Raw genomic sequence first — 14,471 nt, 5'->3', positions numbered from 1 at the left:
TGTTTCCTACTCAGGGGGAGGTGTTCAAAGAGCCAGCCTTGACAGAGACAGTCCCTGTTCCCCTTACTATGGCACCCACTTGGATAATGAGCTGCCAGGGGCTATATCTGAGCAAGGGTTCTAGTACCATCCATGAATGGTACTTGGTTGGAGAATCAGTCTCAGAAAAGACCCCTGTGCCCAGATATTTTGTTTCTCTCCTTATGGGATTCCTGTCCTATCCAGGTCTTATTATCTCTCACTTCTTTCATAAGACTCAATGCACTGTGCCCAAATTTTGGTTGTGAGTCACAGCATCTGCATTGATAGACTGTTGGATGGTGTCTTTCAGAGGCCCTCAGTGGTAGGCTCCTGTACTGTTTTCTGTTTTCGTCTTCTTTCAATATCCATCCCCTGTGTCTTTCTCAGTGAGGATTAATCATCTTACACAGGATCCCTCTTCATTCTTAGTTTCCTTGGGTGTACAGATTTTTTTATGTTTATCCTATATTGTATTTCTAATGTCCACATATAAGTGAGTATATACAATGTGTGTCTTTCTTCTTCTGGGATACTTCACGCCAATGATTTTTTCTAGATCCCACCATTTGCCTGCAAATTTCATGATTTCCTTGTTTTAAATTGCTGAGGAGTATTCCAGTGTGTAAATGTACCACAATTTCTGTATCCATTCCTCTGTTGAGGGACATCTGGATTGTTTCCAGATTCTGGCTATTACAAATAACGTTGCTATGAACATGGATGAGCAAATGTCTTTGTTGTATACTTGAGCATATTTTGGATATATGCCCTAGGAGTGGTATAACTGGATCATGAGGAAACGCTATTCCTAATTGTCTGAGAAAGAGCCAGATTGATTTCCAAACTGGCTGTGCAAGTTTACATTCCCACCAGCAGTGCACTAGGGTTCCCCTTTCTCCATATCCTCTCCAGCATGTGTTGTTACTCTTAGCCATTCTGATGGGTATGAGTTGAAATCTTGGGGTTGTTTTGATTTGCAATTCCTAGGTGACTAAGGATGCTGAGCATTTCTTTAAGTGTTTCTCTGTCATTATATATTCCTCTGAAGAGAATTCTCTGTTTACCTCTGTACCCAATTTTTTAATTCGATAACTTGATTTTGTCATTTCTAAATTCTTTAGTTCTTTATATATTTGGGATATTAGCTCTCTGTCAGATATAGGGTTGGTGAAGACACTTCCCCACTCTGTAGTCTGTCGTTTTGTTCTGAGGACAGTGACCTTTGCTTTACAAAGCCTTCTCAGTTTCATGAGGTCCCATTTATTAATTGTTCATCTTAGAACCTATGCTATTGGTGTTCTGTTCAAGAAGTTATTTCCTGTGCCAATGAGTTCTAGGCTCTTCCCCACTTTTTCTTCTAACTGATTTAATATGTCTGGATTTCTGCTGAGGTCTTTCATCGATTTGACCAACACAATTCTTGAAAGACCTTGAAAGAAAATTCTCCATTTCATGTGGAATAACAAGAAACCCAGAATAGCTAAAACAAAGCTGTACAATAAAAGATCTTTTGGAGGTATCACTAATTCTTGATCTCAAGCTGTAATATAGACCAATTAATAAAAACGTCACTGTGCTCATATAGAAAAAGACTGGTGGATCAATGGAATTGAATAGAAGACCCAGAAATAAACCCACACACCTATGGACACCTGATTTTTGACAAAGATACCAAAACCATACAATGTAAAAAGATAGCATTTTCAACAAATGGTGCTGGTCTAACTGGATAGCTACATATGGAAAAATACAAATAGATCCATACTTATCATCCTGCACAAAACTAAATTATAAGTGCATTGAAGACCTCAACATAACACCAGACACACTAAACCTGTTAGAAGGCATTGTACAGAACAACAGAACCAAAAAATCTGGGTCCAGGGGTCATTTCTGAGACTGACATTCCAACCACAGTCCATGCATATAGCTAACCTAAAACCCCTGCACAGATGTAGATCATGGGAGCTCAGTCTCCAAGTGGGTTCCCTAGTTAGGGGAACAGGGGCTCACTGTGACATGAACTCAGTGGCTGCCCTTTGATCACCTCCTCTGTGGGGAGAGCAGCCTTACCATGCCACAGAGTAAAAAATGCAGCCAGTCCTGATGAGACCTAATAGGCTTTGGTCAGATGGTAGGTTATGAGGTCCAAACCTATCAGTGGACTGACTCAGGGGTGTGGGAGGAGAAAAGGAAGGGAGGGTGTATTTTGGAGGAGATGAGGGTGTAGGACATAGCTGGATACAAAGTGAATAAATTGTGACAAATAAATTTAAAAAAATCAGATGCATATTTGAAGGAGACACAGATAAATATAACAAAGCATACCACATGAGCAGTTGCCCAGAGATCCTTATCTTTCTTCATGCTGATACGGCAATCCAGATATTTCATATTTATACAGCAATCTATTATTACAGCATTAAACTCCTTAGTATATGAAAAAAAAATTCAGAGAATCAATGGTTCATTGAGAAAATCAACAAGATAGACAAATCCTTAGCCAAACTAACTAAAAGGCAAAGAAAAACTACCCAAATCAGCAAAATTAGAAACAAAAAGGGGGACATAACGACAGACCCTGAGGAAATTCACGAAATCATTAGGTCTAACTTCAAAAGCCCATACACCACAGAATTTGAAAATCTAAATGAAATGGACAATTTCTGATAGAATTCATTTACCAAACCTTGAGGAATCTTAATCTAAACTAATAATCTCAAGATGATGTGTTCTTTGTAAAGGATTTTGAATTCTATACTATTTTTATACAGATTTATCATGGCCTGAAGGCATAACAAAGAGATATCTAGCCAGCCATGACACTGTAAGCTTAACTGATACTTCTTGATTGTACATATAAAACCATTGAAAAAACCATACCTAAATCTCTTAACTTGGCTTCTCCTTTTAATCTATAAACACCAGTTTTGCTAAATCTATGGAAGAATGGAGGCTATCTCTTGATTAATTTTCTACTGAAGGCTGAATCAATCAGTCATGCATGGCAGAATTCAGGCAGAATGTGGTGCAGGCAGCTGGTGAGACTCTCAAGGAGGTTTGTGTTGGAGGCTGAATGACTGTGGGAGGATAGCTGCTATACTGCTGACAGTAATAAACTGCCAGGTCTTCTGCCTGCACACTGCTGATGCTGAGAGTGAAATCTGTCCCAGATCCACTGCCTGTGAAGCGATCAGGAACCCCAGTGTATCGAGATGATGCAGAGTAGATTAGCAATTTAGGAGGCTGCCCCGATTTCTGTTGGTACCAAGCTATAGCAGTACCCACATTCTGACTGGACTTGCAGCTTAGGGAGATCCTCTCTCCTACAGATGTGGACATGAATTCAGGAGACTGGGTCATCCCAATGTTCCCTTCACCACCTGCAACCAGAAACAGACAATTAGTATACACATATACATACAAAGAGTTCCTGATACAAATGTTATAATCAAAAATGACTTTTCTAATGTCATTGCCTGCATATAATTGGATTCCTATAGTAAAGAGCTGTTTCTTTACAAATGAACTATGTTAATGATATTCTAATAGTCTTTAATGTCTCACCAGACATCCAGAGGATCAGGAATATGAAAAACTGCGTCTATGACTCCATCTTGGTGGCCCAGTCTGTCTGATGCTTTTCAGTCTCAATGAAAAGGCCTGGTTTATAAATTATGGACAGCTGGGCTGTCTTGTAGGGACCTATGCAAAGCAGACATCAAATGAGAAAGTAAATAGCCAGAGTATTGAGTTGTGAGAGAATCCAGGTTAAATTTACAGCCAAAAATATCATCAAAGCGAGCAACCAATCACTAGGGGAAAAAGTCACTGTGGAACTCAAGTACCAAGGTAGAGCTCTCAGTCTGCAAATATCGAAATGCACTCGTGACAGGTTTCCAATAAAAATTCAAAACATTTAAAGCAAGTGAGTTTAACAGAAATAACATTAGAAAACATTTTATTCCAATCCTGAGGAAACAATAAGTATCATGATCAACAACAGCAGAAACAGAAACAGGAGAAGCAGAAAGAAGAAAGGAAAGAAATAAGGGGAAAGTAGTAGGGTAGGTGAGAAAAAAGAAAAAAGATAAGGATGTACAGAAGGAAAGGGAAATCTGGACAAAAGAGGTATTTGGAAATGTGGAGGGGAAAGAAAGAATGGAACAGATAAAGGAAATGAACATTAAAACAAAAAAGTTTGGGAATACACAGTCAAGTCAGTAGTTAAGGGCATTTGATTCTCTTATAGAAGACTTACATTTGATTTCAAGCAATTGTTTGATGATTCTAAGCCATCTATAATTCCAGTTATGGCACGCACATGGTGCACATACATACATACATACATACATACATACATAGATGCATATCTAAATACATACATAGATTTTGAGATGTGCCCTGAGCTTCTGCTCCAGCTAAAACAAGGTCTGCCACCTGCTTCTTTCATTCTGCTATCACAGTTTCTATTCCTCTGAAAGCCCCAATAAAAGCTTTCTTATCATAACAATAGAAAAATAACTAATAAGAAGCAAGAATCCATCAGGAATATATTCCAACTGCAAAACGAGAGATGTAATACATTAACAGTTTTATCTGGTCTATAATACTGCCATGCCCTCTGTACCCATGGCCTCCAAAACAGTTATTCAAATTGCTTTTAGGGAATACATAGATGGCATTAGGTAGCATATTGTTTATATTTGGTTTTGGTGCTTTGGTTTTCCACATCATAAATGTTAAATTTACTCATAAATTTGAGATAAAAGCCTGAAAGTTAGAGTCTATCAAAACAGAGTCATACTTCTTTGGTATAGAGTGAGGTTTCACGGTCTCCACATTTGAGAGCAGATAGGGAGAATTCAAAGTGCTATGTGACCCATGACTATGAGGTAGAGGTGGACATATGGCTTAGAAAGAAAATGATTAAATTTACCCTCTCATTTACAAATGTTACATTTTTAAACACAATCATAAACACAAACACAACTCTAGTGGCTATATAGAAGGAGAACTAGGTGACAAAGAAATTTGTAGTAAATGAAACATGGAAAAGAGAGAAAGAGGAGGGTAAAGGGTGTGTCTTATCTAGGATTATTATGGCTATGATAAAACATCATGACCAAAAGCAACATAAAATGATGGGAAACTTCATTCTTAATATACTTCCAGGTAACAATTCATCACTGAGGGAAGTCAGGACTGGAATTCACACAAGGAAGGAACCCAGGGGAGAAGCTGAGCACAGGCCATCCAGTAAGTAGCATTCATCCTCATAACTTGCTCAGTTAGTTTTGTTGAGGAACCCAAGTTCAACATCAATGGCTGCCATCACATACAATGGACTGCATCCTCCCCCATCAACCAGTAATTAACAAAATACCCTACAGGCTTGCCCAATGCCCAGTATTAGTAAGGCTTTTTCTCTATTGAAGTTGGTCCCTCTCAGATGATTATAGTTTTTTTTTTCAATTTATTGTAAGATCTCATCAACATTGGGTATAAATATGATTATAAAACATAATCTTGAAAGTAGATTGCTTTTATAAAACCCAACATTATGTATAATGTTTATATATAACGATACAGTTAATTTTTTCATCAACGACAAGATAAGGAGCAGGGTTGATAGGCAGGTGCTCTCCAAGTTTTTGCGGCTGCCCATGTATGTTCTGTCTATATGCAGAATACATGGAGACTGTGGGATTTAGAAGGTGGATGTGCATCAGTTTCATTGTTTACTTATTCAGTGTCGGCCAAAAAAAATAATGTATTCCTGCCTAACTCAAGTGTATATTTATGTCAAATAATTGCTTGTGATTTCTGTGAGTGCTTTCATTTTTACTAAATAGCTAGGTCAGAAAGTAATTTTATACATAGATAATATCAGAAGTTTAATAAAGAAAAATAAGGTCATTCCTGGAATGTAAAGATTACCCATTTAAAGAATATGGATGATTGATAATGAAAAGAAAAAAATTATTTCTAAACTGTTTATTCTGGTAATGAATACAGCCATATGAACAAGAATATTTTCTGTCAAATCAGCTTTAAACTCATGTTATCAAGATAGGCAAAAGTAGTGGAAAATAATTATTTAATCTTGACTCAAAGTAGTATCTCCCATAAAAGATTAAAGCACGCATTGACCGTTGAATGCTTTCAAGTCTAGGCTTTCAAGTCTAATTGGGTAAGGTAAGGCTTACTGCTCCTTGGACAGAGAGGAGAATGTTTCTTCTCCAAATGTGGGTGCCGTTGTATTTGGGGCAAAGGTGTTCAGGATTTTGATGTCCTCCTTGTGGATTTTTTCTTTGATGAGAATGAACTGTCTTTCTCCATCTCTCTTGATTAATTTTAGTTGAAAGTCTATTTTATTAGACATTAGCATGGCAACTCCAACTTGCTTCTTGGACCCGTTTGCTTGGAAAACCTTTTTCTAGTCCTTTAGTCTGAGGTAATATCTACTTTGTTGCTGAGCGGTGTTTCTTGAATGCAGCAGAAAGTTGGATCCCATTTCTGCATTCTGTTACCCGGTGTCTTTTTATTGAAGAGTAGAGTCTGTTGATGTTGATAGATATTAGTGACCAATGAATGACAGTTCTTTTTATTGTGGAGTTTGTGGTTTCCCACAGAATTTTATGATTAGCTAATTTCACTTAATAATAGGAAGAAATGATTGGTCAGGTGGAAATTAGTCCAACAGGGAAACATGATGACTATTTTCTTTGGTTCCACTTTATTATTTCATCTCATTTAATGAAAAATGTTACAGACCATGGCCTAAATCCATTCTGGGGATATATTAAGAAATAGTAGCCATCTATCTGGGTTGTTAGATTATTTGTGTCTGGATCACAGTGTAACACATTCCCCGGTAAAGAATGGGTACAACATTCCACAACAGCAGAGTCTGTGCCCCAGAGTCACAGGAGCAACTGAGCCTTGTCTGAGACCTCACCAGAGCAGCCTTGGGCCTTATATTTTAGTCACTGTTGCAGCTAAGGGCTGCTCATGGCCCCAAATTACAGAGGTTTTAATTCCTAAGAGCAATCTCCCTGGGCCCCAGACTGCTGTTTACCCTAGAGGTGGCAGTGGCTTTCACACAACAAGCACAATGCCTTTGGCACTACCAGAGGAAATCCTCAGGGGTTAGAGTAAAGGTAGGAAATAGATGGAAGGCTGAGGTTAACATCAGATGCAGGGGTGACCACAGCCCTCCATATTACTTGCTCAGCCTTTATCTTCATTGAGTTTGCATTAGCATATATCACTGTCCCCTTCCTGTGATCAGGAATTACAAATGGAGTCTTTTGTTGGGCCAGAACATTCTCAGAAGCTTGAGAGGCAGCAAGATAATCACATTTCCACTCCTCCTCCTTCTCATGTGAGCCACAAGTAAAATGACAAGATAACTTTGACCTCAAAGTTGCTTTGGCGATTGGTAAGGAGTAAAAGCCACTTGCAGCACAGGTATGGCAGGTCCTGGTCTCCTGATAGTGGGAACCTCTGTTCTAACATCTCACATACTCTTTGTATCCCTGTGTGCCTCTGATCATAGCTTCGAATGGGCAGATCATGCTCACCCAGTCAGAAGATTCCCTTTAGGTTTCTCCAGGAGAGAAAGTCTCCATCTTCTGCAGGGCCAGTCAGAGCCTCCTCTACAGAGATGGTTCCTGTCCTGTGACCAGCAGAGTCCATGACAGACCATCAAGACCCTCATTTACCACACTTCAGTCAAGATTGGCGGAGTCCCCACCAGGTTCATTAGCACCAGATCGGGGACAAATTTCACCCTTATTATTGTAGAATTTCAGCCTGAAGATTTCAAAGTTCACCACTGTCTTGAAAGACTGAAAAGGCCTCCAACAGTGATTGATTCCTGAACAATAACATCCCCCAAACCTGCTTTACCCACCTTCCCTGGACTCAGGAACTCCTCCTAGAAAAAGAGCTGAGCAGTTGGTGTGTGGACAATGAAAAACAGTTTAACAGCACCAACACAGACTACTACATGGAGTTTGTCTCCTCTATGGTCTTCAGTATTTTTCACAGAAAAGATATGTTATAAAAAAAATTAATAAAAGCCGGTTGGATTAATTTACATTCATTCTCTTTCACTCTCTCCAACATTGTTCTCCTTCCTCTCCCACACATCTTGATTTTTTAATCTCCTCTGGACACTGGGGCATCTCCACATCACTTTCCAGCTTCTCTCAGCCTCTAATTTTGGGATAGGTCTTCTTTACTTGAGTGTTTTGTCTTTCATGAGATTGCATCCTATTGGGACCCTGTAAAGCCACAAATCTGGAATAGGAAAACCATGTCCAGGATGCAGTATTCCCCAGAGTAATAGAAACTCTGCTGTTCCCCTAAGTCTTCTACACAGTAAAAGACTCTAATGTAGAGAGTAGGAAAAAAAATACCTTATCAGAGTCAGCAGCAGAAAATTGTGCAAAGTTCTCATAATGAGGAACAACATGAACCCTTACTTTGGGGAAGAATTCAGTGAGACTGAGCCATGTCTTTTGACTTCACATTGGACTTATATATTTAGGAATACAGTTACTCTCTGTGCACTGCACTGTTTAGGTTTTTTTTTTTTTTTTTCAACTTGACACAAGAAAGAAAGAAGAACATTAGTTGAGGTATGGCTTCCATGAGATTGCATATAGACAAATCATTTTTAATAAATGATTGTTGTGGAAGGGTCCAGGACACCATAGGTAGCGCCATTCTTTGGTGATTATCATGCAAGATCAAAGAAAGCAAGCTGAGCAAGCCATGGAGAGCAAGCCAGTAAGTATGTTTCTTTCATACTTCCTGCCTCTGCCCTTGCTGGGAGTTCTTGCCCTATCTTCCCTCAATGAAGGACTGTAATCAGGATTTGTAAGCCAAATAAACCTTTTCCTCTCCAAGTTGCATTTGGTTATTATGTTTATCACAGTGATAGAAAGCAAACTAGGACACTCTCCAAGATAGAGGCCTAGAAGGTACCCATCTTATATGCCTTTCTCCTTGTTATATCATGGATAAATTTTATGTTTTACTGGTTCATCTGAGTTGTATAAGCAAATACTCTCCTCAATCTCTTTATCTTGGCCCAACCTCAAGCCCTATCTCTCACATAGAACATCACACTGTTATACTTGTTCCTGAGATCCATCCATCTTCCACAGGTCAAGTTAGTACCTCCTGCATAGTGAAGGAAACAGTAGGTAGTTAAATCATACACACCTTGAATGAACTGAAACACGGAGGTGACCTACTCACCTGTTTTACTTCCTCATCTCCCTTTGTTTTACCAAGGATCTAGAGAATCAACAGTCCCAAGGTATTACGAGAAAACCAACTTCAGTTTGAGACACTGAATTCCCAACCAATAGAGATGAAATTAAAATGGAATTATTTTTATTTCTGTATTTTTACTAATGTAATAATTTTACATCTCAATCATAACACTCTCATTTGTCTCCTCCTGGTCCCACCCTACCTCCCCCTTTTTCCTATCCCCTTCCCCTAGTCCTCAGAAAGGGGGGGTCTTCCTCACTTACCAACTGCTCCAGACTATCCAGTCTTTTCAGGACTGCCTGCACCCTCTTCCTTTGTGGCCTGGCAAGTTCCCCTTTCCCTGGGAAAGTGATTGAAGATCAGGCCACAAAGTAAAACTTAATTTTCATATGATACCTTTTAAGAGAGGAGTGGGCAGCCTATAAGGTGATCAAATGAAATAAAATACTGTCTTTTGAAGAAAGCAAATGGACAGAAAGTTCATTACTGTCTGGTTCATCAGACAGGAGTTCACAAAGAAAGTCAGAATCTGATGGAAATATATGATATCATGACCCTGAAATCCTAACACAGCACTGGAGCCAAGAGCATGGAAATGTATACGTAGTTCAATCTCCAAGAGGAAAATAGTCATGTTTTTCAATTCCTTCCTGCTCACAAGGATGAAGAAATAAACAGTGAATAAGGAGTAAGCTTCATTGTTTTCTTCATTTATAGTGCAGAGTGGGGCTACTCTATATTTCTGGTACCTATGAAACAAGACAAGCTATAAGAATTCTAGAGGAAAAAGAAAAAAAAGAGGAATTCTAGAGATGACCCAGGAAGACATGACCTGCATTTTTTGGGGGCACAAGGTGATGGCAAAGCTGCCCAGGGCAACTGGACAACACTACAAAGAAGGGGGGTGTGATAGACAGGCAGGAAAGATGGAAGCAAGGATTGGTGCATGTGTTGTGGTAGAACTGGAGAGAGGTAGAACTGGAGTCTGGAGGGAGGTAAAAGGTGTGAGAGAGGGCTGACTTCTACAATAGAACATGTCCTTGCCCATTGGTTTTGGCCAGGTGATATACAACAGCCTGGAGCATGCACAGATGCAGATCCAGGTTCCAAACACAGGATCATCCTGACTCTGCATAATACCAGTGGCTAGAGATGAGAAATAGTATACAGTATATTTCTTGGACTGAACCTCCTTGTATGACCACTGTTGTTCTTAGGTCTAGTTCATCTCTTCTCATGGTTCCAGCTCCTCTCCTGCCCATCTCTCCTCTCTAACTCCTCCCACTCACTTCCTTCTTCCTTCCAGACCAGAATGTCCTACCCTATTATCTCCATTGCACAACACTGGCTCAACATTTAATTGAAAATACAGAGAATAAATGGTGGCATATTTACACAAACTTGAAACAGGTGATGCTTAGAATAAGCATAACAATACAATGTCTGGATTGAAAACAGACAGCTTCATAGAGAAATCAGCATTTGAATGAACAATGGTAAATTGTATACATTCCATGTGAACACTATAACAACAAATAACCACACTAATATCTATACACCTCAAAAAACTAAAGAACAAGAAGGTCCCTAGGTAGGACACTTAATCATCACTCAGAATGGTAAATGGGATAGACACCAGAAGCAGTGGAAAAGGGGGAACAGGTTGGCAGCCTACCATATAAGTCCTCTGAAAGGCTCCACCCAACAGGGGATCAAAACATATGCAAAGACTCAGCCAAACTTTGGCAGAGAACAGGAAGTCTTGTGGAAGAAGGGGTGAGATAGAAGTACCTGGAAAACAACGAAGTCAAAATATCTGAGCCCAAGGTTGCCTACATATACTGATGCATCAACCAAGGACCATCATGGAGAGGACATAGACACCCTGCTCAGATGCAGCTAGTGGACACTTCAGTCTCCATGTCGGTTCTTAAGTGAGGGGAACAGGGGCTACTTGGTCATGAACTTGGTTGTATGATCTTTGATCACTTCCCCCTGGTGATGTGGCCTTGCCAGGAATTAGAGGAAGAGGACCTAGACAGTCCTGATGAGACTTGATAAGCTAGGGTCAGATGGAGACAGTGGAAGAGAACTCCTCTTTTCAGTGGATTAGGGGAAGGAAATGGGGAGGGGAGAGGATAGGAGAGTAGGACAGGAAGGAGATGAGGGAGGGGCTACAATCAAGATATAAAAGGAATAAAGTATAATTTTTTTTAAATAAGAATATGTCCAAGACTATCTTTTTAGTTTTAATGTGAAGCTAAAATGTTTCTGAAGAGGAAAAGGTCAGACTTGTTGCTGCTTAATTGTCAGACATCAACATGTTCTAACAAATTCCACTGAGAAAACACTGTCTTCCTGGGGAAGTACAAGACTAGGAATATCATTAAAGTAATAATAAAATACTGATTGTCTTACCTCCTCTGCTGGTCTGTTTTTCCTGTAAACTGTCTTGAAATCCTTTGCTTTCATGCAGAGAGCAAACTTCAGCACTGCAGAATATCAGTATTTCAGAATATTAAAGCTAGACTGACTTCATTTATCCCATTATATTGAATCTACACATAAAAATAGGTTCACATAGCGGGATGGAAGGTGGAGTTCATTTGTATAGGTCATCAAGCTTAATTGCAAGTGCTCTCCTGACAATTTGACTCCACCACAAACACAGGTATTCAACCCTATCTGCAGTCCAGCAGTTGACACAGCTTTTCTTCGTCTTGCAGCATGCAATGGTCGTGGACTCTTTTCATTATTATTATTGCAATTTATTATTACAATTTATTATTTGTATCCCAGCTCTAGCAGCCCCCTCTCATCTCCTCCCATCCCATTACCCTCCCTTTTCTCCCTCTATGCCCCTCCCCTAGTCCACTGATAGGGAAGGACTTCATCCCCTTCTATCGGACCCTAGCCAGTCAGAACTCATCAGGACTGACTATGTCAACTGCAGCTCTGGTCTGGGAAGGTTGCACCCACCAGGGAGAGGTGATCAGCCAGCCACTGAGGTCATGTCAGAGACAGGCCCTGCTCCTCTTATTAAGGAAACCACTTGGAAACTGAGAAGCATGTGGGCTTCATCTGAGCAAGGGGTCTAGTTCCTCTCCTTGCATGGTCCTTAGTTGGAGTATTGCCCTCTGCAGGCCTTCCTGGGATCAGAATTGTTTGCTCTGCTAGCCTCCTTGTGGAGTTCCAGTCCCCTAAAGATATTTCTCTCTCTTCTTTCATCCAAAAGTTTCCCTGCACTCTGACCAAATTTTGGCCATGATTCTGAGCATCGAATTGCAGAGAAACACTTAAAGACATGCTTAAACATCCTTAGTCATCTGCAAAATGAAACTCAAAATGATCCTGAGATTCCACCTCATAGCCATCAGAATGGCTAAGATAAAAAAACTCAAGGTATGGCACATGCTGGAAAGGTTGTGAAGAAAGGAGAGCTCTCCAGTTTTGTTAGTGGGAATGTAAACTTGTACAAGGGCTTTGGAAATCAATCTAGTCCTATCTCAGAAAATTAGGAATAGTCCCACCTCAAGATCCAGCTATACCACTCCTGGGCATATATTTGAAAGGTTCTCCAACATACAACAAGGACATTTGCTCAACTATATTCATAGCAGCTTTGCTTGAAATAGCCAGATTCTGGAAATACCCTAGACGTCCCACAATCAAGGAATGGATTCAGAAATTGTGTTGCATTTACAAAATGGAATACTACTCAGCAATTAAAAACAAGGAAATCATGAAATTTTCAGTCAAATCTACAGAACTTGAATGATCATCCTCAGTGAGGTTACCCAGAAGCAGAAAGACATGCATGGTATATACACACAAGTGGATATTAGCCACATAATATAGGATAAATATACTAAAATCTGTACAAATAAAGAAGGTAATCAAGGAGGACCGTAGGGAAGAGACTGAAACTTCATTCAGAAGGGTAAAAATGATAGACATTGGGAGTGGGATCAGACAGGGAACATGAGAGGAGCCTTGCAAAGGGTCCCTTAGAAAGACACTACCCTTAAGGATATCAAAGTTCTTGGACTCTTTATTACGTGCTTCTGAAGCTTCTCTCAGCCTATGCACTGACTACATGTAGTGGCAGAAATATGACATGAACTTATACAAAATCAACTTATTTTCCACACTATAATAGTCCTTAAGAAGCTGAGCATTTGGTTACCTGGGAGAGCGGTGTAGGGTACTTCTGTGTGGACCCCCAGGGTCTCTCCTGTACGTGCCTCGGAAGGATCTTAAAAACTGTACAGAATTTCAACATGAGTGAAACATCTGAAATGATTCCAAATTTTGAAGAGATGTTTGCAAGCAGATCCACACAAAATGACAAAGAGTACTAGGAATACATGAAACGTCACCCTGAATCACTTCCAATTGTTGAGGAATGGAATAGTAGAGCTGGTGGTCACCAAAGAAATAGAGGCAACTTGCTGGAAGATAACAGACAGTTTAGATGGAGAGATAACAGACGAGGATGGCTAAGTGACAGTGATGGAATCAGTGGCATGGATGATCACGGGGTAACAACTACCCACAGTAGAGACCAGACTCTTACTATCAATAACAGTGCAGGACAGGATGGTCACAACCAGCAGCCTCCATATGGTTACAACTGACAGATGTCAGCAGTTTGTAACAAAAGAACATTGATTTTGACAACGTGCTAAACATTAGTCTTCTTTTGGTAATAGCTTTTCATTCTATTTTAAAGAATGAGTTGTTAATTGTTTGGAACTTGAGACTTAGAAAAATTATTTTACTAGTGGTTATTATGATTGATGGGAATAAATCTACCAAGCATGAATTACATTGTTTGATATTATATTAAATAAGTTTTGTTTTATGATTTAATATTGTTTGAGTTTGGTCTGATTTCCTTGTTTTGCCTCTAGGGTTTATGTGTATGTCATAGAAATATAAGATTTTAACTTGGAAAAAAAGTCCTTAACCAATATTTTCTTATTCACAAAGTAAAACACTGAATTATCTTTTAATATTGTTTAAAATAGCATTCATCTGAATTATGTATTTGAGAGTACCCCTTGAAGCTTTGCAAGCAAAGCAAATTCCTTGGCAGTAAATTGAGGGTTGGGGAAGTTAAGGAATTAGCCTAATGTAACATACAATTCAAAAGATGC

The 14,471-nt window shown here is 39.5% G+C and overlaps 1 pseudogene and 1 gene segment (V, D, J or C); one reads left to right on the top strand and one right to left on the bottom strand.

Moving 5' to 3' along the window:
* The window catches only part of LOC110543434 (Ig kappa chain V region Mem5-like), a 67,430-nt gene extending 63,791 nt beyond the window's left edge, over positions 1 to 3,639 (bottom strand). The window contains 2 exon segments of the V gene segment in view: positions 3,103 to 3,404; positions 3,589 to 3,639. Of these exon segments, the coding sequence occupies positions 3,103 to 3,404; positions 3,589 to 3,595 (309 nt within the window).
* A 9,953-nt stretch (positions 3,640 to 13,592) lies between these two features.
* On the top strand, positions 13,593 to 13,897 carry LOC110543433 (RNA guanine-N7 methyltransferase activating subunit-like; annotated as a pseudogene).
* Positions 13,898 to 14,471: the final 574 nt, after the last annotated feature.

Source organism: Meriones unguiculatus, chromosome 5 (genome assembly GCF_030254825.1).
Source record: "Meriones unguiculatus strain TT.TT164.6M chromosome 5, Bangor_MerUng_6.1, whole genome shotgun sequence".
Classification (NCBI taxonomy): Eukaryota; Metazoa; Chordata; class Mammalia; order Rodentia; family Muridae; genus Meriones; species Meriones unguiculatus.
Note: the sequence above shows the minus strand (reverse complement) of the source record. Positions and strands in the feature narration are given on the sequence as shown.